Here is a 22,490-nt window from a genome sequence, read left to right on the forward strand (position 1 = left end):
GGCAGGCGGCAAATACCGTGGGGCAGCTTGGTCTTGGGCTCAGCTTCCACTCTCCCCACTGGCCACGCTGACCCAGGCCTCCCAGCCCCATCTCGGCCTGTCCTCTGTGTCTGGGGACCCAGGGAAGAGGGCCAGATTGTGCAAGTTTGGGTCCAGACCTCTGCTGTGGGGACTTTCTCTGGGCTCAAGAGGGAATTTGGGCCACGGGGTAGAGTAAACAGGCCATGTTCCTGGGAACAATTGCCCTGACCAGCTGCTTGAGGTTGAGGGAGAGGGCCCGGTGTCCAGACCCACAGCCAGGGGACCAGGTCACACAGAATCATCTGGAGGGAGGGGAGACTGGACTCAGCCAAAAGGTGAGTCCTCTCTTGGGCCTCACGCCTTCCCTGGCCCTTCATGTGGCGCTTCAGTCTGCCTTATCTTTGTTTTCAATCGCAGACCTGGTCCTTAAAGTTCCACAGGGCTGGAGAAGCTTGCCCTGAAGCTTGTTGGGGGCTGGCTCAGCTGTGGGATTAGGCTAGAAGTGCGAGATAATACTTAGCCTTTCTGAGCCAAATGCTGAGCGGGAGCAGGGGGTTGTCCAAACTGGACAAGGCAGCCTGGAGTGCGCGTAGTGGGATTTGGGTCACTTAAGGGCTCCATCTGTCCTGGTAGTACTGACTGTGGCTCTTCATCAGAATTAATTTTAAAGTCTCTGGATGGTCAGAAACCTTCCTAGGATCATTCTAAGCCCAAGGAGGATATTTTAGGAGAAGAATGTCCTTATTTAAAGCTGAAAAAAAAATAAAACAGTGTGATTCTTGCTGTTCTAGTAAATTTATCAATCCCCTATAATTTTCTTGACCCAAAAGATAACAAGCTGTGCTCTTAAAGAAGGACTTAACCACATCCTTCCCCTGTGCCATCTCCTTGCTGCCCCTCTCCCTCCAAAACACATCTTTACAGCCCTGGCACAAATGGTCAGTCCAGCCCACAACTCTGAGCATGGTTTCCCACCACTCTGAGTATGTAGACCCCAAATAGTTCAGGCTGCAATCTCTGGGAAGCCCCTAATGTCCTTGGGCTAGAAGCTCCCACAATGACATATGATACCCCTGTGTTCACTCCCCCAAACCCTCTCCTCATATGGGAGGTGACTGCATTCATAGAGGGTCCTTGAACTGGAGGGCCAACATGTGGGCTTGGCTGTCACGGGGTCTTTCCCCTTTCAGGTCATCCCTCCTCTGGATCCCACCAGCAAGAGTAGAGCCATAGCGAGGGTCCAAGGGTTAAAAGCAGTGATGTTGAGCTCATACGTGACCCAGGTCATGGCAAAGTTAGTATCATGGCAAGGCCAATGAGCCTCTTGCTTCCCTGACGTGTTGATGATTTTCTGTTCTTCATTTCCACCTCTCTCCCAGATCCATTGACCACCTTTCTCTGCCCTGTTCTGTGCCCCAGGAGGATGACACCTTTGGACCACATCTTCCTGGGCTCCCTTGCTGACTGGCTTCTGATAGGGTCCAGCTAGGGGGACCCTATCAGGGGGTCAGAGGGAGGAGAGAGAGATTAGGTACTTCTCCCTGCTCCTCCTTGCTTCAAAACTAATTCTTTGGCAATAGTTCCATGCCTCCATGACTACTGTTTCATCCAGGCGGCCCATTCTCCATGGCTCCAGCTCTCACTGGGCACTGGTTACTTTTTTTTATCCCTTGGACCATTGAGGTTGAGGTGGTAATGATTTCCTGTCACTCCTATACTCCATTTTTGTTCCCTTAACCTTGCCCACACATCTGTCAATGACCTTTCTTTAAAGTCTCTTCATTTGAGCCCTCTGGGGAAAATTATATTTCCAGCTGGGACCCTGATGGACACATCTCACCTCTTCCATTTCCTAAACAGACAGCACTTCTCTGGCTAATAGGATCCTTGGGTCAGTCGCAGAGCCTCCCTGCCCATAATTCTTCCATTACTTCCTATATGAGACACCCAGGCTCTGATCCACTCTGTTCCTTCCATTTGGAGAAGATTCTACTCCCTCTCACCATCAGCCAGTCCCTTCAAAAGGGCCTGGTGGTGGACACTGGTGGACATTGTCAAGGCTATGGCCATGCAGCTATGTCCCCTTCTGGCCATCATCAGGCAGGACTCCTGGGCATCTTCCTACCTGAAGGGAAACAGTGCCAGAGTGAAGAGCAGGAATGATGCAGGTGGATATTAAACAGGAAAGGAAAGAAGAGAAAAGAAAGACAGATGCATTAAAAAACGGTATGGACATCCCAGACACTAGTCAAATAAGAGAAGTATTTCCATGTTGGGCAGATGATGGAGCCGCTAGGAGGGAAGGGAAGGTAGAACGTGGTGCTCAAGATAAAGCCCAAACTCCTCGACATGCATGACATTCAATGACTTTCCTGGTCTGACTCAAACTCAGCTTTGTAGACTTCCAGGCTACTGCCTGTGCACTCAGGCACCCCACGTTTCCAAGCTACTTGTTCTCCCCCTAAGTCTCTGAGCCCTCATGCTTTTCCCTCTGAATAGAAAATGCTTCTCTGTGAGATTTTTATTGCTGTGTGATGAGTATCACATAGGTAATGGCTTAAAACAACACCCATTTATGATCTCACTGTTCTATAGGTCAGGAGTCCAGGCAGGCTCCACTGAGGTCTCTACTGAAAGTCTCACAAGGCCAAAATCAAAGTGTTGGCCAGGGTGGGCTCAGATCTGGAGGCTCTGGGGAAGAATCTGCTTTCAGGTTCATTCAGGCTTTTGGGAGAATTCATTACCTCGTGGCTGAAGGACTGAGGTCCTGGTGTCCTGGCTGGCTGTCAGCCCGGAGTCTCTTTTGGCTCCTTTAATCCATCCTCATCCTTTCCCCTGTGGTTTCTCCATCTGCAAAGCAGCAACGGCATGTTGAGCCCTCCTCATGCTTCAGATCTCTCTGCATTACTATTCTGACACCAGCTAGATAAAATCCTTTGCTTTAAAGGGCTCGTGTGATTAGATTAGGCCCATATGGACAATTTCCCTTTTGCCATATAATCATAGGAGTAACACCATCCGTCTTAAAATTCTGCTCACCACACTTTCGGTCCTTAGTTCAAATGCTACCACCACTGTAAAGCCTTCCTGGTTAATTCACTCAGAATTAACTGCTCTCCTAGCACATCACTGGCCCTCCATTCAACCTCTTATCTTATTGTATTCAATATTAATGAGCAGTTTGAGAATAGGAACCATGTCTTACTCATCTTTGTATCTTCTGTTGCACCAATGCCTCCCACTTAGTAGGTGCTCAATAAACATTTATTAAAATACAGGTGAGAAGGAAGGAAGGAATAGAGGGAGAGAGGGAGAGAGGGAGGGAGGGAGGGAAGGAGAGAGGAAGGAAGGAAGGAAGGAAGGCAGGAAGGCAGAGGTAGAGGCTATGAGGGACATAATGGCTAGCACCTGAAAAGTCACCTAATCTGAAGGATTATATCTCTATAAAGATATTGAGGATACTAGGACCACTTCATTTTTTTAAAAAAAGTTGCCCCCTCTTCCTCCTCCTGTTCCTGTTCCTACTTTTCCTTTCTCTTCCTTCTCCTTCTTCCTCAAACTTGATTTGGAAGTTTCAGACTCAGCACTCATTTACTACACCAAGGGGTCAAGAATTAATGTTTCATACCTTTGTTTCCCAGCAAAGTGCATAGTCTATTCATTAAAAGAACCAATTCAAGAAATTCGTCCTAAATTGTGTAAGCCCAGTGGTCATTCCCTCTCTCAAAGTGCCGGGATCAAGAGGTCAGGCCACAAAGGACAAAGTCAGGGCCCCAGCTCCTCCTGCAGGGCTTCTAAGTTGGCCTTTTCTGATTCTTCTCACATGTTTCCAGTTTCCTGTTCTTCCTACCCCAGCCCCAGGTACCAAAATGGAGAGAGGTAACCCGATTAGGGAAACGCATTCTTTTGATGCAGTGACACTTTAAAAAACTAATAGGTGTAATGCACATATATAGTAAACACACAAACTGAGCAGAAAGATTAGAGAAAAAGTAAAATTCTCCCTCTACACATCCCTCACCCAACCTAAGTTTCAGACCCTAAGTTCGGAGAGGAACCTCTCTCTAAATGTTGTCGCCGTTAACGGTTACTTATAACTCCTTCCAGAGAAAAAATTTTATGGTACCTGCATTTTAAGCTCAATAATAATACTTCTGCAGCTAGTACACAGTTTAACTGGGGCCTGATTTCCATAAAGATCATTTTCTCTTCTCTGAACTATTAAGCCAATTTAGAAGCGGTTAACAAAACCATTTTCCAAGCAAACTAAAGTATTGAACCCGTTTATAGTTCATCCATGATGATGATGAACTGTGTTATTTTAATCCCCCAGATAACAGCTTCCTCTCCTCCTCCCCACCACCATGCCCTTCTCATCTCCCAGTTCATCTGTCTGTTACCCAGACGAAAACAGTCAAGAAGTTCAGAAAGACATTTTCAAGGATGTTTCAATATTTTCTCTCCAGAAGATAGAATGTGGACAAAACCATCTCCCTGGTACTTTCCCAACTGCCTTGACTTCAGCCCTTCATGGATGCAGCAAGAAAGCAATGACTGAGGCATTCAAATAATTAACAGCCATAATGTTGTAGGCACAAGGATCCTTGTTAGTTACAAAATAACATCCTTGCTAGTTACATTCTAATTTACCTGATAGGATATAATTTGGAGCATTTATTGAAGTTGTGTGTTTGTGTGTGTGTGTGTGTGTGTGTGTGTGTGTAACTTTGTTTTTATTCAGGGTGGCAACCTTTCTGTTTATAAATAAAGCTTCAGTAGAAGCAAGTGAGGCCAGCGCTAGGTACAACTGGGCTGAGCAAGTTCTTAATTCAAAGACATATCCCAAGAGAGATCTAATGATCTAGATGTTGGGGGCCAACCTTGGGCAAAGGTCTCCATCTACTACTTCAGAGATCTTTTTCATCCCCACTCCCATTATCTATACATCTTTTCTCTATTTATAGCTTCCTGGATCATCTTGACTCTGTAACCCTCTAAACTAGCTTTCGGACAATCTAAAATTCATTTAGGTATAAAGTCATTCATAAAACCTAAAGCGGGGCTTCCCTGGTGGCGCAGTGGTTAAGAATCCGCCTGCCAATGCAGGGGACACTGGTTCGAGCCCTGGTCCGGGAAAATCCCACATGCCGCGGAGCAACTAAGCCCGTGCGCCACAACTACTGAGCCTGCGCTCTAAAGCCCGCGAGCCACAACTACTGAAGCCCGCGTGCCTAGAGCCCGTGCTCTGCAACAAGAGAGGCCCATGCACTGCAACGAAGAGTAGCCCCCTCTCGCCGCAACTAAAGAAAGCCCACGTGGCAACGAAGACCCAACGCAGCCCCCCCCAAAAAATTTCCTCCTTCTAGAACTTGCAATCTCTTAAAAAAAAAAAAACCTAAAGCAGTATCTCCAAAAGTATAAGCAATAACAAATTTTTCCACTCAATGCTCCAGGGAACACTTCGGTTTGGAAAAGCCTGAATACTACGTCTCCTGCTTGAAGAGTTCCAATACAGATTCATGCATGAAAGGCCCTGAGAAGTCTTGTGTTCAAAAAACCTACTTAATGTTGGTTCCTTCATTCATTCAAATATTTATTGAGTTTCCACAGTGTGCCACATATTTTTCTAGGCACCAGAGCTATAGTTATGAATAGGATAGATATGGTTTCTCATTTTAATTGGTGGAGCAGATAATACACAAGTAAAATTTGTAATTTCAGATAGTGTTAAAGATTGTTATGAAGAATGTTAATGGCATGGTCAAATGTGACATTTGAACCAAGATCTGAATGAATAATCAGAAGAAGCCAGCTATGTGAAGAGCTGGGAAGAGCATCCCTGGCAGAGGGACTAGCAAATGCAAAGGTGCTGAGGCTGGAGTGAGCTTTTGCACGTTTGGGTCTGAAAGATGGAAGACAGGTGCCCTAGACCAGAGAGAAGAAGAGTGGTACCATGTGAGATCTGAGAGGCAGGAAGGGGCCAGATCATTCACAACCTTGTCATCTACAGTGAGCTATTTACCCAGCATTTTCCAACCTTATTTGATCACGGAACTTTTTTTTTCTGGTATAAACATATCTGTTAACATCCCATAGAACTAGTATGCTGTGGATTATAGGTTGCAAAACCCAGATCTAAGGCATTATCTCTCTCAGAATGTTTGCATCTTTTTGGAGGAATCTGCATTCTAACAGGGATTTATTCTGACAGAATAAAGCTCTAACGTAGAGTTGCAGACTTCAGCTAGCAGATTGGAGAGTATTTTCTTTTCTCTCTTCATTTGATTTTTGTTTGAATGATAAAACATGCCTCAGTTGTCAAAGATTATTTTAAAAGTTTATGAAAGGTTATTTATGTAAATTATTGCTTTTGTAAGTTTTAAATGTTTTAATGTCGATGTTTCTTGAATGTTGGCTTTTTTATTGATATTATAGCCTAAAAAGTTTTGAAATGAGTATGAATGACAGAAAGAGAGAAGGAAGGGACAAGCCAATTAAGATTCTTCTGTGTGGATAAGAAGGGGGATGGAGAGTTTTCAGCTATTATCATAGAGTTAAGGATAAAAGCCAGTTATTCCCTATCCTCATTGAAGAATGAATGAGCGTGAGTCCAGTAAAAGGAATTGAAATCAGATATCAGGAAGAAACTCAAGACAAGCAGAAGAATGTGGTACTGTAAGGAATTACTGAGAAATCGTATAGATTGTTCTGGCTGCTCAAGAGCTTATAAGGACATGGACAGGCTTCCCATCTGCCTGGGGAGATTTTAGTTTAACTTCCTAGAGTCTCATTTTGATGCCAAAGCAGGGGAAGTGACAGTAGGAGGGTAAGTAAGTTGGAGAAAGGACTATTTCAGAGTCCAGGAAAGTTAACAAGAAATAATTTCACCACGAGGAAGAACTCAGCTTCCAAAGCAAATGATAATACTAAGACAAAAAACAAAGGAATAATATCCGACATTTATTGAGTGGTCACTACACCTCAGACAACTTGCTTAGTGCTTTATTTAACTTAATGCTCATGATACCTCAGTGAAGTAGGAAAAAATAGCATGTCCGGTATATTCACAGTAAGCATCTTTGCCACAAGCATTTTCACCACAAACATTTTTGCTGCATAACTAAATGACCATCAGGCAATTTTGCCATAAAAAGTAAAATAACAACAACAAAAAAGAGAGACATTAAAAAGGACATAATAAAACATGAAAAATGAATAACAAAATTAAGAAGACTGTCATGAAATACAAAATATTTGAATAGATTTAAAATGTGTGCATAATCATGGCACTACTGTACAAATAACTGATTTTATTTCATGGGTTGTACCAAAGCACGTGGCTTCCAAGTCATTTGTTTATAGTATTTTATGCATTTTTTTTTTTTTTTGCTTGTTGATTTGTCTCCTCATTCAGCATTGCGCTTTTTCTTTTTCCATAAAATTTCTTTATTCATTAAGAGACGTATCAGTTTCCAAATCCTAGGATACATATTTGTAACTGAGCTTTATGTTGCCTTGTGAGAGCCTCTATACTGCTGGTTGTTCTTGGCATATGGTTACATGTCCGTTGATAGATGTTCCAAAGTTCTATGGGAAATGTGGGTTCAACTCTGTGCCTTCAAATGATTGAAGAACTTGCAAAGTGATATGTTATCTTTCTCTAGTATAGTGTGCAACCTGGCGTTATACTCTCTTATTTCACACTTTCAGTAAGTTTTATCACTGTATTTTCCATCAAGTCGATATATGTCCACAGTTGTTGTCATCTACTACTTTAAGACTGCCACATCTACTCATCACTGTATAGACCATTATGAAAGCTAAGATTTATGTAATATAAAAATGAGAGTACTGTGTCAATGCCAAGGAGTCGAAACCAAACTGTTAAACCAAACTGCCAACCAGTTATTTTATCTTTTAAATTGCCTTACGATCAATTAGTTATGCTATGAAAATGTTTACGGCCAAAATGCTTGTGGTAAAGATGTCTGTGGTAAAGATGTCTACGGCAAAGATGTTTACAACAAAAGTACCTGGAATAAAAAAAAAAAAATCCCGATTATATAAATGAAGAAGGTGGGGATTCAAGTGGTTAAATAACTAGCTCAAGGTCATGCAGTTGTTAAATGGCAGGACTGAGATTTAAACTTAGATCAGCTTGAGTCCAGAACCACGATACTTAATCACTACCCTATACTGACAAAACATGGAGACAAAACATTGCTCGTTAACTTGTTGGATTTGAAGGTAAGGTGGGAAAAAGGAATCTTTTTATCCTAGGTCTGGATACAGACTCTTAAGCAGAATATTTTTCTTGTCTTGAGATGGAAAGAACACAAACAGCAGAACAATAAGAGGAAGACTGGGATGCTGCGAGTGGGCAAGTTTCCCCCAAAGAAGGCGATGAGATGTTCGCATGGAGCACTTCAGCTCGGATAACAGGATGGATTTGGGAAGTAGAGCCAGAGGCCGGGGAACTTGGAGAGAGGTCCAGGTGTTAGCAAATCCAGTCCCAATGGGAATGGAATCGAGCGGATCTGACTGTGCCACGTCAGGAGGAAGCTTGTGCTCAGGACCGACAGGGAGGGTCCAGAGGGCTCTCAGGAAGAAGACCACAATGACAATCACCTGAAATGACCCGGCAGAAAATGAAAAGACTTTTAAACACAAATTTAAAATGAGAAATTGGGGGGACTGCATAGTAGAGTCAGCCTTAGTGAGAAGTGGAAAAGGGATTCTACCTACTAAATGTTCCCAGCTCACTCTTACCATCAGAGATATGTCCACCGGTCTTCCTTGGGGGTGCAGTGGAAAAGAAGCCACCTGCCAGTTGAGGGGACACAGGTTCGAGTCCTGGCCGGGAAGATCCCACATGCCACGGAGCAACTAAGCCCATGCACCACAACTACTGAGCCTGCACTCTAGAGCCCGTGAGCCACAACTACTGAGCCCGCATGCCACAACTACTGAAACCCGCGTGCTTAGAGCCGGTGCTCCACAACAAGAGAAGCCACTGCAATGAGAAGCCCATGCACCGCAACAAAGAGTAGCCCCTGCTCGCCGCAACTAGAGAAAGCCTGCGCGCAGCAACAAAGACCCAACACAGCCAAAAATAAACTAATTAATTAAAAAAATAAAATAAAATAAATTTAAAAGAAATATGTCGAAAGAAAGAAAGAAAGAAAGAAAGAAAGAAAGAAAGAAAGAAAGAAAGAAAGAAAGAAAGAAAGAAAGAAAGAAAGAAAGAAAGAAAGGAAGAAAGAAAGAAAGAAAGGAGGGAGGGCGGGCAGGAAGGAAGGAAGGAAGGAAAAAAAAATGTCCACATAACTTACTCATCAGCACATCTTTCACTGAGCTAGTTAGTTATTATTGACTAATGGGCACACATACAGTACACAAAAGAAAGTATTATTACACACACAGTTAAACACTAATACTAATATTACAATGAATACTCATATACCTAGATTAAGAAAGAGAATAATATCAGTATATCAGAAGCCCCCGTATGCTCCTCCCCCCATAGTTCACCATTATCCTAAACTTTGTGTTAATCATTTCCTTGTCTTTATAGTTTTGCCACCTGTGTATGTATCCCTAGATATTAGATCATCTAATTTTGCATATTTGGGACATTAAATAAATGAAACTATTCTGTATGTATTCTTCTGTCACTTGCCTCTTTTACTCAATATATTTTGGAGATTCACCCATGTGGACATGTGTTGTTTTAGTTCCTTCATTTTTCACTGCCATGTGATATTTCATTTTTTTTAACATACCACTATTTATCTATTCATTATGCCATTGATGGATATCTGTTTTTCCTCCAGGTTATTATTATTTTGGGGCTATTGTAAATAATTTTGAAGTGAACATTTTGTGCCTGTCTCCTGGTGCACATGGACACGAGTTTCTCTAGAGCTCCTATCTAGGAGTGGATTTGTTGGTTATAAAGTCTGAGCACATTAAACCTCACTAGGTAGTCATAAGCTTTCTGTGTTCTCTACTGTGGTTCCAATTTACCCTGCCTTCAGCAGTGGATTGGAGTTCTGATTGCCCCACGTCTTTGCTAAAACTGGAATTGACTGACTATTTAATCTGGGAGGTGTGAAGTGGTATTTTATTGTGGTTTTAATTTTCATTTTCCTGATTAATAATGAAGTTGGACTCCTTCCTGGCCCCCCACCCAATATATTTATGGACCATCTGTGTTTCCTCTACCATGAAATGCCTGTTCATGTCTTCTGCTCATCTTTTTATGTGATAATTTGTATTTTTCTTATGGACTCAAAGTTGTTCTTTATATATCCTTGATACAGATCCTTCATTGGTTATCTATGTGGCAAATATCTTGTTCCACTCTTTGGCTTGTCTTTTTATTCTTTTGGTGGTATCTTTTTGTAAATTGAAGTTCTCCATTCAAATACAGTCAGATTTGTTAGTCTTTTTCTTTTATTTATTTTTTAAAAAAATTTTAAAAAATTACTCAGCCATAAAAAGGAACGAAATTGGGTCATTTGTTGAGATGTGGATCGATCTAGAGACTGTCATACAGAGTGAAGTAAGTCAGAAAGAGAAAAACAAATATCATATATTAACGCATATATGTGGAACCTAGAAAAATGGTACAGATGAACCAGTTTGCAGGGCAGAAATTGAGACACAGATGAAGAGAACAAACGTGTGGACACCAAGGGGGGAAAGCGGAGGAGAGGTGGGGGAGTCATGGGATGAATTGGGCATTGGGATTCACATGTATACACTGATGTGTATAAAATTGATGACTAGTAAGAACCTGCTGTATAAAAAAATAAATTAAATTAAATTAAAAAATTTAAAAAAATTTTATTGGAAATTTTTTAAAATAAAATTTTAAAATATTTTATAGTTGACTTACAATGTTGTGTTAGTTTCTGCTGTACAGCAAAGTAAATCAGTTACACATATACATAGATCCACTCTTTTTTAGATTCTTTTCCCACCTAGGTCGTTACAGAGTATTGAGTAGAGAGTCGTTTTCTTTTAGTTTGCCCCTTTTCTTTTTTGTTTAAGGAATCCTCCTTTTAAACATTCAATGAACTTTTAATATTAGAATAGTTTTAGATTTGTAGAAAAGTTGCAAGAGTCTTACAGATAGTTCTCATATACCCCACACCCAGTTTCCTCTATTGTTAACGTTTTACTTTATTACTACAGTGCATTTATCACAGCTAATGAACAAATATTGATACATCATTGTTATCTAAAGTCCATTTTAAAAAAATTTTATTGAAGTATAGTTGACTTACAACGTTGTGTTAATTTCTTCTGCACAGCAAAGTGACTCAGTTATACATATATATTCTTTTCCATCATGGTTTGTCACAGGATATCGAATATAGTTCCCTGTGCTATACAGTAGGACATTGTTGTTTATCCATCCTATGTATAATAGTTTGCCTCTGCTAATCCCAAACTCCTATTCCTTCCCTCCCCATCCCCCCTTCCCCTTTGGCAACCATAAGTCTGTTCTTTATGTCTGTAAGTCTGTTTCTGTTTTGTAGATATGTTCATTTGTGTCGTATTTTAGATTCCACATATAGGTGATAACATATGGTATTTATCATTCTCTTTCTGACTTACTTTGCTTAGTATGATAATTTCTGGGTCCATCCATGTTGCTGTAAATGGCATTATTTCATTTGTTTTAATGGCTGAGTAATATTCTATTGTATATATGTACTACTTCTTCTTTATCTACCCATCTAGGTTTTTTCCATGTCTTGGCTATTATAAATAGTGTAAAGTCCATATTTCATTCAGATTTTCTTAGTTTTTCTGTTCAAGGATCCCATCCAGGATACTACATCACATTTAGTCCTCATGTCTCCTTAGGCTCCTCTAAACTATGACAATTTCTCAAACTTTCCTTGTTTTTGAGAATCTTGACCATTTTGAGGACTGGTCAAGTATTTTGTAGAATGTCCTTCAATTGGGATTTCTTTGTCTAAAAGAATTGTTAGACAGGATTATGGATTTTCAGAAAGAAGACCACAGAGGTAAAGTGCCATTTTCATCATATCATATGAAAGGTACATGTTATTAATATTTCTTATCATTGATTACATTAACCTTGATCCCCTGGCTGAGGTAGTGTTTTTCACGTTTCTCCACCTGTGATGTAATGTAAAGTTACATTCCCTACCCCTTTCCATACTGTATTCTTTAGAAGGAAGTAATAATGTACATACCACACTTAATAAGTAAGGAGTTATGCTTCATTTTCTTAAAGGGGGGAGTATCTATAAAGTATCTAGAATTCTTCTGTATGGAAAGTGGTCTATCCTCCTCTATTTACTTATTCAATCACTAATTAATATTTATTTATTTATCATGGATATTTATTTATGGAACATGAATAGTAGAAGCTTAGTTTGTCACTATTGGAGAGGTTACAGATAAGCAAGGGGACAAGGCAGGAATGAACCATATAGTTCTTGATGAGAGCTGGTGACATTAATATGAACCCATGTTTAGCTTAATAGAGATATAGAAATAATTATAGATGTATGTATACACATGTATAGTATATATACATATATTTCCTAACTCTGTCTGCTGAGAGGGTCTACAGTACCCCAGTAGCTATGAGCAGACCCAGAGCCAAGATTTTGATTTCTAATACCATTCTCCAATAAAAAGAACCAGGGATTTTTAGAGAAATGGCTTATTCTAGGACTGGGCAGGAAATATACAAGATGAGCCTGGACCATCTTATAGTGCCAGAAAGTAAGGAAGTACTCAAAACCCCCCAGAATGATGGGGGTATGTTAAAGGGACACAGCAGCCTTCAGAGCTCCCCATGGCCAAAGCTGGAATAATTTTAACAACACAGTAAATGAGGGAGTATTAGATTATTACCCAAAGTATAAAAGAAATCTATTTGTAATGTGAAAGTCCTATTAGTAGTCTTCTATATTACCTACTAAGAGTTTTCTAGGTTCGCATTTTCCCATTTAAGGCTTGAATCAACTTGTAATGGGTTTGAGTGTACTGTTTGAGGTAGAGATCCAATTTAATCATTTTCTAAATGGATAACCATTTGTTCCAGCCTATTCAATAGTCCATCCTTTCCCTACTAATATGAAATACTCATTCTGTTACAAATAGGTCTCCATACATGTGTGTCTCAATTCTGAGTCACTGATCTAGTTGTCTTTCTCTGCACTGATATCCCACAATATTAATTATTAGAGTTTTATATTATGATGATGTTGGGTAGCTTGAGTATCCCACCTTGTTCTTTTTTTTATCAGGACTATTTTGCCTGCATTTGGCACTTGATTTTCCAAATAAACTTTAGAACTGGCTTACTCAGTTCCAAGAAAAGCTCTGTTGGGGTTTTTATTGGAATTGCATTGAATTCATAATTCCATTTGTAAATAATTGACAGCTTTATTATATTGAGTCGCCTTAGCCAAGAACATGGTGTATTTCTTCATTTATTTGATCTTCTCTAATATATTTCTATAGAGATTTATATTTTTCTCCTTGAAGAACTTGAACACCTTTTGTTAGATTTTATTCCTAGGAACTTTATATTTTTGCTATTATTGTAAGGTGCTTCTTTTCACTCTTTTAAATTTTCCATCAGATAGTTGATGGTATATAGAAATGCAATTGCTTTTACATATTTCGTATCCAGCAATTGTCCTAAATTGTTATTAATTCTAGAATTCGTTTGTAAATGATCTCGGGTTTTCCAAACAGATAATCACATCACCTACAAATAATGACAGTTTAGTTTTTTCCTTTCGAATCCTCATAGCTTTCATTTCTATTTCTTGACTTATATCAACTGTCTAAGACTTCCAGTATGATGTTGAATAGAGCCAGTAATAAGGGGCATTCTCATCTTGTTCTAGATCTTAACAGAAATATTTCAAAGTGTCATTATTAAGTATACTGTTTTACATATGTTTTATCAGGTTAAGGAAGTTCCCATCTCTACCAAGTTTGCAAACTTTTTTAAAAAAATCAAGAATGAATGTTACATCTTATTGAACACTTTTGGGGGGGCATCTATTTAGATAGTCATGTGACTCTTTCCCCTCTTTAATCTGTTAGTGTTTCACACATTGCTGGATTTGGTTTGCTAATATTTTGTCTAAGATTTTTCTGTCTGTGTTTATGGGTGAGATTAGCTTGTAATTTTCCTTATACTGTTTTTATCTGGTTTTAGAATCAAAGTTCTACTCGTCTCATAAAATGAGTTAAGGAATGTCTTTTCTTGAATGTTTTCTAGAACTTCCTATATGTACCACCTCTTGTGCCCACCTCACATCCTTTTGGCACTCCAGCTATGACAGCGATAACCAGGTTGATACAGGTGTAATGTGACAGAATCTTGCCTCAGCTACCCCACTAATCTCTCACTTTCTGTCCTAAGGCTTCTCCACTATGGATGTTGAAGGGAGCCTGGAAAAACCCCTAGCACTTGAGGGTTTGCAAATCTGGAAGTTCAAGAAAGTTAATAACCTATGGGGCAACCCTTGACCAATGGAGGATGGAAACCGGTGGCTTTCCCCTTCCATCCCTTGGGCAAACAATTCTAAGGTACATTCCATGCAGCAAGATTGAGCCTTAGTTGCCCATAGTAGTGACTCCCTTGTGTTGGCTGTTCCTCTTTCCCTGTTTCATTTTTCCTGGTTCTCCATTTCCAAAATAAAACATTTCACTTTCCAAAATAAACCATCTACACCCAAATCCTTGACTCTGGCTTTGCTTTCTGGAGGAACCCAGGCCACAACAACTACCTGTAATTAAGTTGTGTGGCCTGGTGTTTTCTTTGAGGGAACAGTTTTAACTGCCAGTTCAATTCTTTTTCTCTAACGCTTATACAACTATTCAGGTTTCTATTTCTTCTTTAGTCAGTTTTAGCAAATAGTATTGTTCTAGGAATTTATCCACTTCCTTGAAAACTTCAAATTTATTGGCATAAAGTTGTTTTTAATATTTTCTCAACGATTTAATTTCCACAGCATCTCTAGTTATATCCCCTTTTCAATTGCTAATATTGTTTCTTTTCAACTTGTTTCTTTTTGTCTTGATTAATCTTGTGACAGGTTTGTCTATACTGTTTCAAAGTTGTTTCAAAGAACCAACTTTTTTTTTTATTTTTTTATTTTTTTTTATTTTGGCTGTGTTGGGTCTTCGTTTCTGTGCGAGGGCTTTCTCTAGTTGTGGCAAGCGGGGGCCCCTCTTCATCGCGGTGCGCGGGCCTCTCACTATCGTGGCCTCTCTTGTTGCGGAGCACAGGTTCCAGACACGCAGGCTCAGTAGTTGTGGCTCACGGGCCTAGCTGCTCCGCGGCATGTGGGATCTTCCCAGACCAGGGCTCGAACCCGTGTCCCCTGCATTGGCAGGCGGACTCCCAACCACTGCACCACCAGGGAAGCCCCCAACTTTTAACTTGTTGATTTTTTTCCCTATAATGTATCTTTTCCAACTTAATTTGGACCCTGTTCATTTTTTCTTTTCTTACACTTTTCTGGGGCCATTTTGCTTTTGTTCCTCCCTAACTTCCTAAACAAAATTCTTAGCACATTAATTCTAAGCTTTGAAATTTTTCTAATGTAAGCATTTGCAACTATAACATATGGACTTGGAAGCCACACTGGCTGAGTCCAATTCCTGGCTCTGCTGCCACTTGCTAGCTGTGTAGTTCAGTTCACTTTTCCGTGCTTCAGTTTCCCAGTTTACGCCTGCCTCAAGGGTTGTTATGAGAATTAAATGAGTAAAATATGTAGAGCTCATAAACCAATGCCTGCCACACAGTAAATCCTAAGTAAATGTTAGTATTATATATTTTCCTCTAAGTACTATTTTAGCTACTTCCATAAGTTTGGATACATAGTATGGTTATTAGTAAATTCTTAGTAATTTCTCTTTTGCATTATAATTTATTCTTCAGAAGTGCGTTTTTAAAATGTTAGTTGTCAGTATTTCCAGTTTTCCTCCCTTCCTGGACCTATGAGAAGATTACACTTCGTAGACCCCTGGGAGTTCATCATAGCCAAGGGACTTGCTTTGCTCAATGAAATGTGAGTGGAAGCATTTAAGAAAGCAGCATGCAATTTTCCATGCTCTTTCCCTTTCTGCAGGGATTGGGGAAATACATGTTGAGATACAGGTGCCACTAGGTCAGAGCAGTCTGTAACACAAAGCCACACATAGTGGGCAGCTGCTCTGGAGGGCTCTCAACACCTTGAGCAAAAAATAAACATCATGGTGTCAAGCTACACAAGTTTTGATGTTGTTACCACACCATAATCTAGCCTATCCTACTTGATATTATTTCTATTTTAATTGAATTATGGTCCAAGAATACAATCTGTTTGAAAGTCATCCTTTAAAATGGTTGGGACTGGATTTATGGCATACTATGTGTCCAGTTTCCATAAACATTCCTTGTAACGTTTGAAAAGAATATTTATTCTCTAATTGTGTGAGCACTGTTCCTTCAATGCATATTAGATCAAGCTTGCAAACCATCTTCTCCATCCTCACTGATTTTTTGTTTCCTTAATCTATCAATTCCTGACAGAGGTAGTAAAAATTTCCCACTCTGATAGTGGACTTACCATTTTCTTATCATCTTGTCTTTTTGTTCTATATTTTTGGGGCTATGTTATTAACACATGCAAATTTAGAATTATTTTAGCTTCCTGATTAATTGACTCCTAACAGTTTATATCTGGAATTCTAAAATTCTGATCTAGCTTCATCCTTCACTGGAACATTTATTTAATTACAACTCTGGGATTATTGACATATTTTGATTTATTGCTACCATCTTATTAAGTGCTTTATCTTTTTTTTTTTAATGGATATGTAAGGATATTGACAACAACACTGGAATAGCAGAGGAATTGAAAATGCTATACATTGATCAATGGGAAACTAGCTAAATTAATTATATTGCATATACACAATAAAATACCATGAAGAAAGCAAACACATATATAGTCTTTGGTTGAACCATATACCATTCATTCTAAGTGCTCTACATTACATATACTATCTCACATAATTTCCCAACAATACTACTACTATTATCCCATTTTACATATGAGACAAGAAGTTAAGTAACATGTCCAAGATGACACATACATATATATATTTTTTTCTATGTCATAACATTGACATTCAGTCCAGTAATCCTCCTAAGTGCTTTATCTTGATTTTTGTATTCATTTCTTTACACTTTTCTTGACTTCTTTTGTTCCCCTTTACTTTTACTTTTACTTTTACTTGTTCCCCTTTTATCCTTTACTTGAAGTTATCCACTTAATATCATTTTTTTAATGATTAGCCTAGCTATTTCTTTATATTCATTCTTACTTTAATAAAGTGTGCAATGAATCAATTTCTGTCTCCCCCCCTTGAACAATACAAAGATCTTGAAAACACTTTAAACTTAATCATCCCTACCCAACCTACCTGCTTTTATCATCCATTCTTTTAGTACTAGCTTTCCCCCACTACACGTAAATAAGACGTTATAATTACTATTTTAAACAGTTACTGTTTGTTGGGATTTACCTAGGTATTCACCAATCTCTTTACTCATCATTCCTTCTTGTAACACAGATGGTCAATCTAAGATCATTTACCTCTGCTTGAAATAAATCCTTGAGAATTTCCTTTAGTGAGGGTCTGTTGGTTACAAATGCTCTCAATTTTTACTGGAAAATATTTTTGTTTTCTCTCATTATTGAAAGATAGTTGCATTGATATAAGATTCTAGGTCCATAGTAATTGTCTTTCAGCACCTTGAAGATACTGCTATATCCCTGTCTTCTGGCCCCCATTTTTGCTGTTGAGAAGTCAGCCATAAGTCTAATTATCACCATTCCTTTGTTGGTGATCATTCTCCTTGCCAATGTTCACAATCTTCTCTTTCTTCTTTGATGTTTAGTTTCCTATGGTGTTCCTACATGTGAGTTTTTTCTTATTTATCTTCTTGGCATTCACTGAGTTTCCAGAAGTTCTCTACAGTTCTGGAAACATCTCAGCCATTGTCTTTGAATATTACCTCTTTCCTATCCTTCTATTTCATTCCAGAGCTCTAATTTGGCACAGTTCAATTTTCTCTCTCCTTTATGTCTTTTAATCTTTCATATTTTCCATGTCTTGTCTTTCTGGATTACATTCTTGGTCATTTTTTCAGCTCTAGCTTCCAGGTTACTAATTTTTTCCTCAGCCATATCTAATCAGCTATTAAATCTATCCACTGAGTTTTAAGATTCAACACCTATTATTTTTTATCCAGAAATTCTTTTTGCTTATTTTCCAAGTCTAATTAGTTATTTATAGTCTCTTATTTCCTGCTCACTTTTTTGAGCTTCTCTTTTGTTTCTTTAAAACAAACAAACAAAAACCTTATATTCTGTGTCTAAAACTTTAAATATCTAATGCCTTTGTGGGTCTATTTCTGCTGATTTTCACTCAACGTGCTTTATTTCCATGTGTGTTTTGTGACTTGGACCATAAGCTGTAATTTTCCCTGAGATTTCACCTGTGGCAAGCCTTTGAGTACTAGGATGTGGTTGAGTTCCTTCAAAGAGGATTACAATTGATTCAGCAAGTTACCTGAATAGTACCAACCTAGGATAACTTTAAGTTTTCTGTTTGAATTTTTGGTTTTTGTTTTTTGGGTGTTTTTTTTTTTTTTTTTTTTGATCACATAGCACATGAATTTGGACTGCAAACCCAGCTGAGCACTGGCTTGTGGTTGTGAATTCTGAGGGAATATTTATTATTTTTCCTACCATCCAGAATGACACAGGCCAAATTCCTTGCTGCTCCTTTCTATATGGAGGTTTATTTCTCATTCTCTTTACACAGAGAGTTCTGGGGTATACTCTTTGAGAGCCCAAATTTATGCAGGATAATCCCTTGGCCATACCTCTTGTCCCATGACCTGTGAAACCATCAAAGTGAAAGCTCAAGGTTCCCAAGACTCTCTCAGGGTGAAGACCAGCTTTGGTCCTTGCTTTCCAACCTGTGCTCCTATTTTCACTTCATTTTGAGTTCTGTAGATTTCTTTCTTTTGTGCCAGCTTGGTGATACATTTAAGATTAAATGTTGTTTAATTTAAATGGTTGTGTTTAAAATTGTTATTTCAACTGAAAGGGTCATTCAAGGTATCTAATCCATTGTACTATCAGAAATAAAACATCTTTTTTAGACTGAGGTTGAGACAGAGGTAATGCAACATTGACACATACAATTCTTTGTCAATTGTTCTGGTTCCAACACCACTCGTCCTCAAATGCCCTCTACTTAAAGGGTGTATGCTATTTGGGAGAAAGAAACATGGCAATAAATCCTTAATTGCTGCAGATCAAATGTCAACGTATAGTCTAAGGCAGTAAGATAACAAGTGATTAGAGGGGAGACTATTATTAATCACAAAGCAGGAATTGTATTTCCTCACATTCAGGGGTTTGACAAGGAAGTAAGCCAGCTGTAGGCACCAGATCAGCCTCTCTATCTCTATTGCATTGTCACAAGTGACAGGGTATATGGTATCAGTTCACAGTTTAAGCCTCATGGAATGGGAGAGAAGATGGGGGAGTGAAAGTGATGTAGAGACATGTGTTTCTCTAGAGTTCCAGCTCCCAACATAGCAGAAGTGGTTGAATTACTTTGATCACCTCTAGGAAGCTACAGTGGAGATTTTGGTATTAGCCTTTGGAATTCACTTCTAATTCCTGTCAAGATCAAGCATAAGGTTCTTGGGAAGAGAAGAGGACAGGGAACTGGGAGACCAAGATTACTTCAAGGACACAGAACAAAGACTCAGTTGCTATAATTCATTGTTCTGGGTCTAGCATCCTGCTCAGGAACTCCATCCCAACCCTGTGAGGAGCTCACAGCTGGCGTTTTCATGCCTGGGCACCTGGACTACTTGCCTAAATGTTCTCTCTCAGCTCATCCTCACCCATATTTTGGGTGTCACTGGAAGGAAAGGCAGGGAGAATGTGGGGGAGTGTTGGCAACTGAGATATTATTCTCCTTTCTGGGCAGGTCCAAGTCATAGACTCACTGATCATCAGCCCTTGATGGCCCTCAAACTCCCCACCTCTTGACAGATGAGGAGCCTGGTGATGAATAAGGTACAGAGGCATGTGAGGTATGTGAAGTAAACTGGGGAGCAGAGGGAGGGCAGGAAAGAAAGATCTAGGGAGGAGTAACTGATTTGTCTGGACTGAGAAGATGGGTGGGGAAAAGGAGGGTTAAAGGGTAAAGAGATGGAAACCCCTGACGGTTCGGGCCTCTTCACCACATTCTTTCTGGGCTTGGCAGCTGGCACTCAGAGGTCAGGCAACCCCTTCTTCCCAGGTTCCAGAAACCCCAACTGAGCGACATCTCTCCTCGAGAATGTGGGTCAAAGGAAGGTCCTTGGTGGTGCCCAAGCTAAGAATTTAAGGTCTATTCTCCTACTCCTAGTTACCCACAAGTGGCCACCACACCCTTTCTCCCAACCCTGGTAGCCACTGTTGGGAGAGCCTGTCCTGTTTGCCTCTCTGGTTTAATCTGGTTGGGGACCTGTGGCATCAGACTATTGGCAGCTGTGGTTCCAGACACACACCACAGTCAATTCCACCTGGATCTTGCCTCAGACTCTGCTTAAATAAGTCAATCAGATCAAAGAATTTAGCTTCCCAGCCTTCAAGAGATTATTACATTATTACATCCCCCCCCCCACACACACACAAAAAGTGCTTCCAATTCTCCACAAAGCAGAGGGAAGAGGAGGCACAGGGTGGTGGAAAGAGCAAGACCTGGATTTCAAGGAAGGAGACTTGGCCTCTAGTCCCTGCTTTGCAACTCACCAATTATAAACTTGAATGGGTCACCTAAACTTGCTGAACTCTCTGGGTCCAAATCCTGTTTCTCTGTTCTCTAGAGCAGAGATCTCCGAGGGAGGATATGTTACACAATCCACTGGGTATGGGAGGACAATATCAAAGACTTCCTTTTTCTTTCTTTTTTTTTTTTTTTTTAAATTAAGCTTTAGGACTTCTCTGGCGGTGCAGCGGTTAAGAATCTGCCTGCCAATGCAGGGGACACGGGTTTGAGCCCTGGTCTAGGAAGTTCCCACATGCCGCGGAGCAACTAAGCCCGTGTGCCACAACTACTGAAGCCCGCGCACCTAGAGCCCGTGCTCTGCAACACAAGAGAAGCCACCGCAATGAGAAGACCATGCACCACAATGAAGCATAGCCCCGGCTTGGTGCAACTAGAGAAAGCCCATGGCACAGCAACGAAGACCAAACACAGCCAAAAATAAAAATTAATTAATTATTTAATTTTAAAAAAATTAAGCCTTAGTATGTTTAAAGTTTAAACATATAGTATGTTTAGTATGTTTAATATTGTTTATGTCAATGCAGATTGACACTGAATCCTCACTTGGTCCTTGTATCAGATGGTCTCCGTGTCAGGTATGTCGGGTGAGGTATCTGAGTGCAAAGAAGTGTTAAGGAAGTCAGCAAAAAGTATCAAGAACATCAATTGAAGTACAAATTTACATTCGTTAATGTTTATGATGAATCTCACCCTAACTGTGTAGTTTGACTTGAAATATGAGTTAATGATAGAACTTTTAAAGTCATATTCATATATGGGGATGGCAAAATTTTTTTGCCAATAAGGTTTTACAATCAGAAATGTCTAGAGACCACTTCTTGGCTGTAGGACATGTGGACGATACAAAGCAGCACAATACCATTATCATTTAGTCCAGAGTAAACTCTGTTGCAAGTGGAGATGGACACCAGAAACACCAGTCTTAACAACGGTGGCATCTTTAACAACATGGAACAACGAGGCAAATACAAAGAGAGTGGCGTCCATGCTCAGTAGTGTTCGTCCCAGGTCAGAGGCCAAAGGCAAAGGAAAACAGCTGTCAATCGCCACTCTTTCTGGAGTCGAGGCCTCAGGGAAGAGCTGTTTAATGCATTCCTGGGCTGCTTACGGAATGTCCTTCCTGTTCTTCTGGAGAAAGAAGCAGGCGTGCCCAGGATGGGGCTTGTGAGGCTTCTGCTTCTTGGTATGAAGAAAAGGAGATCTGTGCATAATTGCCTTCCGTGGAGACTCTCCTCTGGGTAAAGGGGGCTTCCTGTGAAAACAGTCAGCCATTTCCTACTGACCTCTTCAGCAGTGATGTGACACTAAGGGCACTCTCACCTGCTCCCGGGATACCTACTCCCACGCCTCAGAGCCTCTCCATCCACCTGCCTCACTAGACTCTCCAAGATATGCCTCCCTAGAGGAGCAAAATAAGAATTCCCCGAGGGCTAGGGGATAGGGTCACTTCATTTCCTATTAGAGTGACCGTAATTGTTGCAAAACTTAGAGCCACAGACCCTCATAGGTGGGAAAGGATCTTGACCCTCTTGTTTATTCCACTGGTC

General features: G+C 40.0%; 1 protein-coding gene across 1 annotated transcript in view; it reads right to left on the reverse strand.

Moving 5' to 3' along the window:
- Positions 1 to 4,207: 4,207 nt before the first annotated feature.
- The window catches only part of LOC309640506 (uncharacterized protein), a gene marked incomplete at its 5' end in the record, with an annotated part of 41,765 nt that continues 23,482 nt past the window's right edge, over positions 4,208 to 22,490 (reverse strand). The window contains one exon of the mRNA XM_082419255.1: positions 4,208 to 8,649. Coding sequence (XP_082275381.1) covers positions 8,293 to 8,649 — 357 coding nt within the window. The 3' untranslated portion in view covers positions 4,208 to 8,292. The remainder of the gene's footprint in view (positions 8,650 to 22,490) is intronic.

Source organism: Balaenoptera physalus (genome assembly GCF_965194825.1).
Source record: "Balaenoptera physalus genome assembly, chromosome: 13".
Lineage (NCBI taxonomy): Eukaryota > Metazoa > Chordata > Mammalia > Artiodactyla > Balaenopteridae > Balaenoptera > Balaenoptera physalus.